The sequence below is a fragment of the Rhinolophus hipposideros genome, assembly GCF_964194185.1.
Source record: "Rhinolophus hipposideros genome assembly, chromosome: 7".
Classification (NCBI taxonomy): Eukaryota; Metazoa; Chordata; class Mammalia; order Chiroptera; family Rhinolophidae; genus Rhinolophus; species Rhinolophus hipposideros.
Window position 1 is genome coordinate 96,333,271 of NC_138053.1, and position 12,318 is coordinate 96,345,588.

Consider the following 12,318-nt stretch of genomic DNA (forward strand, 5'->3'; position numbering starts at 1 on the left):
AGCAATGCATCAATCATTTCTCTTTCTGTTGCTTTCTAGGAGTAATCGGTTCTTCTAGATAAGCCAGCCATCAACTCAAGAACTCCTAAGCTGAAGTCATTTGATTTTTAAAATATTAGACTTTTGTTCTTTCTGTTTTAATTAATAGTGCTATTTTTGCATTAGGTAACAGTTACGTAGTCTTAACTCTCAAGCTTTACCAGTTTCTTCTCTCCCAAAGTTTGTCTAATCCCCCAGCCTTTTCTCTCTTTTGTTTGGATTCATTTTGACTTGTTGTACTGGAGGAAATCTTTCAATATTGGTGTCACAGTACATGTGTGGTGGAGGCATTTCCTGACTCTATGTATGCTTGACAGTCTTTACTTGAACCTCATTCATGAATAGTAGTTTGACTTGGTATATAAATGAAGTGCAAAATACTTTTCTTAAGTATTTTTAAGATTTTGCTCTACTGTTTTTTAACATCTGGTGTTGTTTATGAGAAATGCAAATCTGACTCTTATTCCACAGCAGTTCATCTAGTTGTTGTTTTCTTTCTAGGAGCTTTCAGGATTTCTCCCTTTGTCCTTAACACTGAAATGTTAGCAGCATAGGAATAAGTCCAATCTGGATATTTGGAGTGCTTGTTGAATAAATGCAGATTCAGGCTGTAATTCAAGTGTTTTATCATTTCCTTGTATTTTTTTTTTCAGTATAAAAAATGTCTCTAAATGATGACTTCAAGGAGGATGGGGATACAGACATTACTCGAAAGAAGCTAATGCACGAAATTAGGAATTTGTTCTCTGGGAACCCAGCAATCCAGAAGGGGCATCTTCCTCCCCAAAGCTCTTACACAAACAATACTCTCACTGGGACGTCCTTGAATCCTGACAGTTCTCGACATTTCCTTTTCTATAGTCTCTTGGCTGAAAAAGTGCCTCCTGGCCTTCATGCATTACATGAGCTCTTTCTTTTCTCGGGCCTTTAAAGACGCAGATGCTGGCTCTGCTTTCATTATCACCCTTGAAAGTTTCCCGGTGAAGCCAGTACCACGTCTGATGAGCATCAGCTGTCCTCCTACCCTGATATAAAGTGTCAACTATTTTCTGTGGACTCTCTTTAGGCCATTTGGAATTCAGAATGTACATACACACATGTGCGTGTGTGTGTATATATTACATATATAATGTATATGCTAAATATATATTATACACAACATATTATATATACTAAATATATAAACATATACATGTATTATTTAGTGAGCACATATATATTTATACAAATTCAGGACATCAATGTAATATGACAACAGCTCTGATGGCCATTCCAGAAAAGGAGTTCCAAAATTGCTTTGAAGGGTGGACTACGCACTGGCGTCGGTGCATAGCTTCCCACGGGGAGTACTTCGAAGGTGACCGTAGTGATATTCAGCAATGAGGTATGTAACACTTTCTCTAGGAAGAGTTTGCGAACTTAATTCGCAAACTTAAGTCCAACCCATATACTCATGTCTGACTTCTGCAATTACAAGAGGTGCTCAAAGTGGTTACCATCAGTGTCCAGACACTTCTGATTATAGCAAACTACTGCTACATAGATTACATCTCTTAAAATGTGTATACATTTTTGGCACCTTCTATATGTGCATGAGTAATGAATATATATATTTTAATGAGCATATGCTCCTTGAGTGATGATAAAAATACATAAGATACCCACAACTCTACTGAGGTAGGTAATGCTATTACTCCATTGCTGTTTGTGTCCCCCCAAAATTCCTATGTTGAAATCCCAATGTGACAGCATGAGGAGTTGAGGTCTTTGACATGTGATTGGGTCATGTGGGCAGAACGCTCATGAATATGGTTGGTGTTCTTACAAAAGAGACCACACAGAGCTCCCTCACCTCCTTTGCCACATGAAGATACAGGAGAAGTCAGCCATCTGCAACCTGGAAGAGGGCTCTCACCAGAACTCGATCATGTTGGTACCCTGACCTTGGATTTCCAGCCTCCAGTAATTCTGAGTAATACATATCTCCTATTTATAGACCACTCAGTTCATGATATTTTGTTATAGCAGCCCGAATGGATAATACTCCCATTTTATAGATGAAGAAATGAAGACCAGAAAGGATTCAAAACCAAACAATGAAAAACCAGAACCATGCTCATGACAATTACACAAGACTCCCTCTCAGCAAACAAGCCAAAGAACACCTGTTAAGGGCACTGCATTATTCATCAAGCCAGGGTGTTTATGGGCTCAGCTTTGCCCTGATGCTAACCTTGGGAGAATGATATGACTCTACTGTGTAGCATGAACCTGATGAGGGCAGGATGCATTGAAAACCTAAATGAAGGTGGCTGCAGTAAGAATAGCAAATAGAAACTACACCATAGAGCAAATCATTTTATGGGGGACACAAAGGAGAAAGCACAAACCAAGAGGGGAAATCTAGAGTTAGGGTGAGGGAGAAAGGGTAGAGTCACGAACAGAAATCAAGGATGGCAGACCAGTGTGGTTTGCGGAAAGATGGAGTTTAAACATTCTGAGTTTGCAGTGTTCATGAAAACCGGGTCTGGAATTCCAGAAAAGATGGAGGGCCGAACTAGGGCACTGAGAGCCATTAATCCAGATAGGATGATTGGAAATGTGTGAGGAGCAGATAGCTGGCAAAAATAAATATGGAGAAAAGATGCCTCTGTGTAGAGCACTGAGGAACATGTGTGGTGGGTAGGAATGGAAAAGTGTCTATAAAGAATGTGAAGAGGAAAAAAAAATGTCAGAGAACCAGAATGGTTCCAGATGACAGGAACCAAGAGAGGAGGTTTTGGTTTTTCCTTCCAAGAATATTTTTTCTTCAAATAGACAGAAAGTGGGCAAGAAAAGTCAACACTGCAGAACTCTAGGATGGAAAATGGCTTTAAATTTGGCAGGTGATTTCAGTTGAACAGTGAATTTTTGAAGGCAGTTGCATAGTGGAGTTAGGAATGTAGGTAGAAGGAAAGAGAAACAGAGTTGTAGCTACTTTTTTCAAGAAGTTTAGTGGTGAGGGAAGGGAGGCAAAAATGAAGACACTCATTATGAGATATCTAAGAGAAGATAACCTTTTTCTTAGTTTATTTATCAATTTAATATAAGATAAACTGGACTATTTATCAACAAGGAAGAACATAGATATGCACTATTGGGACCATTTAGATAAATAAAAATTATAATGTTAAAATGTTGGTGGATATTCTGAAGTGCTTACAAGATATGTTAGAAATAGAATAGAGGCCTGACAAGTTATATTTAGGAGAAAAAGAAAATGACATTACTATACTCTTAAAAAGTTAAGAAACAAGACTACATATCAGGAAACAGAATGAGAGATACTAGATATCAATAATGATTATGACAATAGTGCAAGTGTCTAAAGTTATCTCTCTAAATATACCAAAGTAAGTTTAGATGTAAAAGAAAAATCAAAATGACAAGGCTTCAGAACAGAATGCTTAAAAAAATTAGAGGAAAAATCATCAAAATATATATATTTTAAGATATGTGTATTTAATGTGAGTATTCAACAAATCAACGAACATTTCTAGACTCACAGGCACCAATTAAGCAGCCCCACATAATAATGTCACTCAATGCCACTTCGGAGGCTTTTGATACCAAGCTACGTGAAAAATTAAAGGTAGGAAAACATAAAATGTAGTTTGCTGGTGCTTATTGCATACAGGTTTGGGAAAACAGCACTATTAGAGTGAATAGAGAATTTTCTGAGTGTCTGGAAAGAAGATAAACATACATCCCAATAGTACCCCTGCAGATTATTTATAATCAAGTAAAAGTCATGTTGAAAAGAAGATAACCTCTTCATAAGAGCACACAAGCCTATCAGAATTAAGAATAAACATCTTAAAACTATGTGGAACTTTGCACAGAACATTCTAAAAGCTTTGTCGAATGATTTAATGGTATATTCTCAGAAGTAGAGAAATCAAACATTTCTAAATGCAAAGGCTAAAAGAATATATTTATGGACCTGAAAAAAATTAAAATGATCCCACACTCTACAAAACAAAAAAAAAATCTAATTCTAATTAAAAATATGTAAAATGAAGAGTGGTAGTAATCTTATAAGATATAAGAAGATCTGGTATATATACACAATGGAATATTATTCTGTCATAAGAAAAGATGAAATAGCACCATTTGCAACAACATGGATGGATCTTGAGATTATTATGCTAAACAAAATAAGTCAGACAGAAAAAGTTGAGAACCACATGATTTCACTAATATATGGGATCTAAAACTGAAAACAACAAAGGAACAAGACAAACAAATGAAACAAAAACACATCGACACAGACAAGAGTTTAGTGGTTACCAGAGGGTAAGGGGGAGGGAGGTGGGAGATGAGGGTAAGGGGGATCAAATATATGGTGATGGAAGGAGAACTGACTCTTGGTGGTGAACACACAATGTGATATATAGATGACGTATTACAGAATTGTACGCTTGAAACCCATGTAACTTTACTCACAATTGTCACCCCGATAAACTTTAATTTAAAAAAAAGAAGTACTGCAAAATACAGCAATTACAATCATAAAGTTACTGGGACAAGGACAGATAGACAAAATCATGGATAAAATATCTTTGGCCTAAAAAGTTAAAAAAAAATTAATATATGACAAAGGAACCATCACTCTATAAGAGAACACAGAAAGGTAACTCATCAACAAGGAAAAAGGAAAAACCACGTTTGCATCTTACACTATGATCTCATCAGCAAGAAAAACACAATTCATATCTTACACTACAATTGTCTATGTTTCTCTTTAACCTTGGGATGCTGGGGACTCTCTGTGTTTTGGGACTGCATTTCCCCCACACCCCAAATCGAATTTGCGAGGAATATGTTAGGATTCACAGAATCCAAGAATCATGGGGCAGATGTTACGGGCAGTTTGGCTTCCCCATAACATACAAACACTTGAAGTACATCCCTGACACGTGTTGAACTGCCACCTGAGCACTTGCGAAAGGCTTGTGAAAGGCTGAGCAGGGAGCGAGTACAGAACTTTCCCTGAAGCAGCCGAAAAGCAAATTCTCCAAGTCCATTCTCAGCCGGAGGATTGCATTAGCTATTATGTCTATAGACTTAAAAGGCAATGCAGCCCAGCACTCTTATTTCACTGATAAAGAAAAACAGCAAGCAAGGAAATGATTAAATTCGTCATTCGTTGGGGAAAATACTGACACAATACCATAAAATTGGTATGCTTCTATTTCTTTGCATAATAATATTCTTGATTTGGCATCTAGATTTCATTCACATATTACTGATTTCCAATGAAATAATTTAAAATTATAACGTCCAGAGGCAGAAGACAGTAATTATAAATGCTAATTTATTTGGGAAACAATAGGAAAAATTTTTTATGAAAGAATATAAAAAGCAAACTTTATTTAAAGGCAAGTATTAAACAATTCAAGTTTTAAGTTATTCATCAGCAGGCAACTTTGAGAGATCCATTAATTCTCTTTATATGGAATTTGTCACATGTTTTATTCATTTATATCAGCTAATGAAGCACACTGTTCTCTAATGAAAGGACTTCCCTCAATTTTTCAAGAAAATAATCAAAATCATACTTAGAATTTTATAAAAAGCTCACTCATTGAAAGTGTTATGTCTTTAGAGCCCAAGTTTTGAATGCCTCTGAATCTATCTGCCCCTTTTTAAGAATAGAATCTGCTATTCACATTTGTCTATGTGTTGACCTTCCTTTTGGAATACCCACTCCTAAATATTTCCCCTAAACATTCTTTTCCCTCAACTTGTCAATAAAATTCACCAGCAAAGATCTGAAATAGTAATTTTGTCAGGAGCTGCACTCATCAATGTCAAAATCTAGCACTGTTTTCAGGATCCATTATCCTGCAAACTGTCATCACGATGTATCTGTGATCCCAGCATTTCAATAAAGACTAGTTTAAATGCATGTTCTTTAGGAGATCTGGGTCAGGTTAACAAGCTGGGCGATTCCAAGCTGCATTCTATCTTTGACATAAAAACTGTGTCATTCATCACACACACACACACACACACACACACACACACACACACAAATTCTGTCTGCACACTCGCTACTGGATGGTTATTGAACACTTTCGTGACAATGAGCCTACAATAACCACAGTTCATAGAAATACTTCAGCCAAATTACACTAGAAACTTTCGGAAAGAGGAATATGGGAGGACAGGGAGTTGGCACTTTTGCTGTTTATTTTTGTTTATTTTTTGAAGCTTAACATGACCAAGTATTACTTTAGTGAATAATGACGAGTGACACTCATAATGGGAAGATACATCTAACAATATCTGGGTTCGCTTCGAGCAAGCATGAGGTGTGGAGGGTTCAGAGATGACATTTAACCTGCAGAGAATTCAGAAGAGACAGAGGAAGAGACTTATGAAAGGGGCTCATGAGGGTGTAGGATACTCGGGGGTCCAGGGGCTGCTATAAACCAGGAGTAGTCCTAAGTATCGAAAGATATAGTTTTACGATGATTGATAAGTACATACATAATTAAGTTGCACTATGAAGGGTGAACGTAGTGAAAGCGAGGGAGAAAGCTAGTGCAGATATATTCCTGCATTTTCTCCGCTGGTGTTTCACAGCGTGTCTCCTTGCCTACTCCACACACATACACACACACGAACAATTAGGTTCTAAGAAAAATAATACATTAAAGACAAATAATAAATTAGCAGACAGCCTTTGCCACCAAAGAATGCACAATCTAGTTTCAGGATGGCAGAGATGGATCCTGGAAGGTCAGCTGGAGGGACACTGTCCCTGGGATAAGGACCCCTGAGTCACTTAGTCTGGCAGTAAATCCCTCGAGATGCCGGCTACATTTTGTCCCCTGGTGACACATGCACAGGAAGGACCACTGGGAGGGGCCTGGGCTCTGACAACTGCAAAGTACTGTCACAAGTGCACCCTGCCTCATGCAGAGAGTGTTGTGTGTTTCCTTCCAATGCACTTTTCTTCCTCCAATCATTGCATCTCTATAATGTTAAAATGGTTGGTATTCATTGTATCCAAAGAGGGGCTGGAACAAATTGTTTTGCGGAGCACACACCCCTACACCTGAAGGAAGCACTTTGAATGACATTCTCTTTGTAGTGGTGATGGTGGATGAATGAAGCACAGGGGGTGTGTGGTGAAGGGTGGGCAGGAGGTGACATATGGAATGAACGCTTGGATCTCAATTTGGTCTGTGGCTGCACTGGGCTTCATGGTCTCAGGGACTGCTCCTCTGTGTAGGGACATAGGTAGATTGCCATCGGCCAATTTCTGTTTCTTGATATCTAGCAGGTTGTATCTTACTGATTTTATTAACTAAGAATTTTTGCTCTCATTGAATTGCTGGTCCCAGCAAAGTCCAAGCTTTCATTTTAATTCTGGGCACACATTTCCCGAAGCCTTAACAAGAAAAGTACTACATTCTGGGCACCAGACCCAGGGAGCTGTCTCCCCATGCTGATTACAAAATATATTTGTTAAAGATCTGTAGTAAAAGGTCTTATTTTTCTTCAGAGTGTCCCTTTTCTCTTTCCTTATTTAAAAAGGATCACCAACTCCTTTAAAAACACAAACAAAAAACTAGTAAATGTCCTTACAACACCCCCATCACAGTGCCATAAAGTCTCGAGCACAAAGGAATCCACACAAGTCCTGCTCTTGAGTCACATAAGATCAAAGTGTGGCCTGTCTGACTACTTGGACACCACGTGACAGGGGTGGCACCTGGTTCTGGCTCTTCAAGGTGTCTTCAGAGATGTACACAGTGCAGATGAGGTCAGTCTCTTGACTGATTGTTTTTGTCAAAGCTGGTACTATAAATATTAGGTTAGATAGTCTGTCTACTTGGCATTTCCGTTCTCCCTAGCTTTGTGCTATTTTGAGGTGGATTCTGGAGATGATGGAAAAGAAAGTGAAGTATGTCTGTCGGGACCAATCTAATCCAGTCACTACTGTTTGAGAAAGGAAACTATTGATCTTAAAACATTTCAAGTTGATAGTGGGACCAACCACAAACACGAACTGTTTGTTGAAACTGGAGTTTTCTAGAGCCCCGATTTAAAATGTTACTGGACATAGGTATATGAAGATAGGCAGGATAATAGTCCCATGTTAACAACTGTTTATATTTCTTAACGTTGAATCAGAGTTTGATACACAGAGACCAAAACATTCCAACATTAATTACTGAATAGCTTTGCTATACATATTGCAACACAAAATGCTTTGTAAAAAACAAACCATGAGATTTGCTGCTAATATCAGTGAGAAAGCAATGTTTGTGGCCATATCCCAGCCTAGAATCAAGCCTGACACAATCTAGGTGCTCCATCAATACTTGCTGAATGAATGAACTGAACTTCCTGTTTTCAAAAAGGAATTTGATTACCGTTTACCAGTGCATATGCAAATAAAAGTCCAGTATTAAAATTGAAAGGATATGTTTTGCTCCCACCACCTAATACATTTTGATGAGGTCATAAAATGGACTGATTCAGTACAATTTAACAAACGATAATGGGGCACCGTCTATGGGCCAAATGCTGGTAACACCAAAGGTACTCTGACAAGTGCTGTCAGAAAAGTGAGTGCGGTGTTCACAGTCAAGCAACTGTACCTTTGATAGACGAAACTGGGTCCTGCTGACAAACACACACCCAAGAGAAACGAAAGTGTTCACAGGGGTACCAGGCTGTCACCTGAAGTTAAGCGTGCCAAATACAGGACCCCTGGTATTTGGATGTTTTCTCTCCAAACACGCCTGTCTGACCTGCTGTCCAGACTCCTCGATGATAACACGTGGCTTTGCCTCCCACATGTCTGGTTTGTCTCCAGGTCTTGTGTTTTCGATACTTTATGATAACCCATGTAATTTCCCTGATGCACGTTTCTGTGCAGCACCCAGGCAACCACAGTAAAACAGCCTTTGAAATGACACCAACCGGTTCCCTACTCGACCCTCCCTTCCAAGTCCGATGACCTCCCTCCCGAACGGTTTTGACCCTTTCATCCAGTGTGGACAACAGGTACTATATGAAGTGGTGTGACAGCACAGAGAGAGGCTCTGATGTCAGCTGGGGCAGACTCTGGCCACCAACGCTACCCCAGAGAAATGGACTTTAACTAAAAGTCAGTGTCTTAATGATGTGTTGTTAGTATTCTTATTGTTATTGGACGTTCCCCAGCCACGTGTGGATGGCACCTGATGTGGCTGCCTTGTCTGCATGTGAGTGCACCGAGGCTCCCTGGATCTGGGTCTGAAGATGCTCTCTCTGCTCCTTGGCTGTAGCTCCAGCCAGAGCACAGCCCACGGCCAGGCCTAGGCTGCTCAGGGCTCTTTCGAATGAATTAATGGACTGCATACTGGATGGTAATGGCACCATCAGCATCTTAATAATGCCTCGGAATGCGGAAGGAAGATTGAAACTGCATTTTACCTGCTGACGTTTTTCAAATTCCAGCTTGATTCTGGACTTGATGCAATTACACGTGTCCTGATACGTTTGCTGCAGAGCGAGCTCCATGAGATGCTTGTGGTACGCTCCTGCCACGTTCCCACAGATGAAAATGATCACATTGGCCAGGATCTGAGGACACACAAAGAGCCAGTCAATAGGTGAGTGTGTCTAAGTCATGGACGACCCAATGCACATCAGCAGCAGTCTTCCGAGAAACACCTCTGCTTGGGAAGTTAATTTTATTTCTGTTTCCAGACAGACATTTATACCATGTTTTCCCCAAAAGATGACCTAACCAGAAAATAAGCACTAGCATGATTTTTCAGGAGGCCATCCCCTGAACATAAGTCCTAATGCGTCTTTTGGAGCAAACTTTAATATAAGACCTGGTCTTATTTTCAGGGAAACACGTATATACGTTAACAGAAACAGCTATTGTTTTTAGGGATTCTATCCCCTTCATGCCCTTTGCGAGATGACTTCGTGGTTCCTCCCCCATCTTTCGGCTCAGCATGTGATGCAATGCAGATGGGAGTCACCATGTGTCAGAGTTAGCCCAGGCTCAGAAGGCCGGGTATGTTTTGAGTGGCCCTTCAGTGCTTCTTTGGGAAACAAGCATGTCATAGCCCATTGGTCCCAGGAAGATGAAAGTCTCGTGGAGCAAAGCTGTCCTGGACAACCTGTAGTTTACTATAATGTGCCACTGAGATTTCATGGTTGTCACACATCATTTTCCAATACTAGGTGACTGATACAGGCTACCCACACACCAAAACTATATTCACTCAGCCTGGATAAGTGATACTCTCTATTACCTTTTGTTTACATAAAAATGTGGTAAATTTTCAAAAGCTATAACTCACTACTCTTTTGATGATAAAAATAATTCATATCCACAAACCTTTGGTGGAGAAACAGAAAAACATAAAGAAAAACTAAACAGAACCTGGAAGGTTCTAAACATAAAGAAAAACTAAACACCCTTCCCAGGAAGAACCCCTCACTGTCTGAATGGTCTTGTCCCCACTCCACATCCCTCGGTAGCCTCGAAATTTTTGCCATAATTTGTTTTGCCAAGACCTCTGCCTTTTTTCAAAAGGACTGAATGCATTCTGATTGCAGTGTTTTGCTTTGCTTTTTAAATCTAACATTGAATGAAAATTTTCAGATCATAAAAATCCTTTGGCAACAGGATGCTGAGTGCTTAGATAATATTCCATTCTACGACCATATCATCATTTAGTTATGCCCATGCTGTTCGTCCCTTACTTCACTGGCATTCTTCACATGTGCATAATGTTACAGCGGTCAATCGTGTGAATGAAGCTCTGGCTTCAAAGATAATCATCTCTGTGGGCTCACTTAGTGAAACACACTGAATTGAAAGCCATGAATATATTTAAGTTCTTGATACATATTGCAAAATTGCTCGGAAAAAATGTTCCATTTATATTCTCACCAACAGCGTGTGGCAATGGTGTTGCCAGTGGGCACTCTTACTTATCAGCACACTTCTGACATAGTGGTGAAAACATAGAAAACCGATGACGCCTGACTTCCAATCTTGCATGTTCAGAGCCAGACTTACAGATCTGGGAGTGGATGTGTGGTGTCACCTGGATAAATGCCCATGGCCCCTTCTTACTTCTCACTAAACAGGTCAGCTATGGTGGCATTGGTTTCCAAAAGCCCTGTGCTCTTCTCTAAGAGTGTCCCACTAACATGGACCAGCCCATCCCATCAGTCACTTGTGGTGAGCATATGCGGCTGTGACCTGAACCCCATTGGGGGAATATTTATTCCTAAGCCGTCCAGGTTCCCTGTCTTGGGACTTCCCGGAGTGTTACGCTGTTCTCCCTTGGCACAGTGTAATCACTCTCCCCAGTGAGAGTGGGGAGGCGGGGTAAGGATCTGGACACCATGCAACTCAGGCCCTCTCCGCATCTCGCAGCGGGGTCTTCCCCCTGAGGAAAGTGGTCACACTCATCTCCTCTGTCCTTAGCCACACGTGAGCCCAGTGGACCATGTGCCCCTGCGCTGGGGGCCAGAGGAGACCATTAATTCAGGGGAACAGCGGCAAGTCCACGGGGCCCAGACCGAAGCCACAATCTCCACACTCTTGCATCTGGGTAAAGGTGATGTCCTCTGCTCCACCTGCCTCGTGCCCTTGTCTGCTTCTCCAGGACACAGGTGGGAGGTGGAATGTTGCTTGGGAAACCCATTTGGGGATGGAGGGTCAAAGCAGGACAGAGTTAGATATGGAACGGATGTTGGGATGAGCTATTGTTCAGGCTGGAGGGGGCCTCCACACTGTCCCGTCCAACCCACTCTTTCACAGGTATTGGAGGTGGAGAGTTCCCGGAGCTCACCCACATTCTCACAGCAACCTCCGGATATGTTCTTTTCTGCATCCATATTGCATCTGTCCTCCAGTATGACGGATGATTAAAATACCAACTGTGGGTACTGTGCTGCGTGTATGTGCCTGAAGTGTGTGTGATATGTGCACATGAGATGCGTACACGTGTGATATCTGTATGTGATCTGCAGACGATATAGGACGACATGTGTGCACACGATATGCATGTAAGGTTTGTGTGGAGTGTATGGTGTGTGTGATCTGTAAGTGTGACATGCCTGTGATACATCTGCATCTGTCTGTCTGGGATTTCTGTGTGATACGCACATCTCTGTGGTTTGTGTGATAGGTATGCTGTATGTGTACATGCTCTGCCATTCAGACGTGATCTCTGTGTGGTGTGCACAGGAGGCAGCTCTGCC

General features: G+C 40.7%; 1 protein-coding gene across 5 annotated transcripts in view; it reads right to left on the reverse strand.

Annotated features, from left to right (window-relative positions):
* The window catches only part of ADCY2 (adenylate cyclase 2), a 370,893-nt gene that overhangs the window by 165,885 nt on the left and 192,690 nt on the right, over positions 1-12,318 (reverse strand). For all 5 annotated transcript variants that reach the window (XR_013993678.1, XM_081054221.1, XM_081054223.1 and 2 more), the window contains exon 4: positions 9,517-9,666. Coding sequence is in view for 4 of the 5 variants with exons in the window: in XM_081054221.1 (XP_080910347.1) it covers positions 9,517-9,666 (150 nt within the window). In the remaining variant the exon portion in view is untranslated. The remainder of the gene's footprint in view (positions 1-9,516; positions 9,667-12,318) is intronic.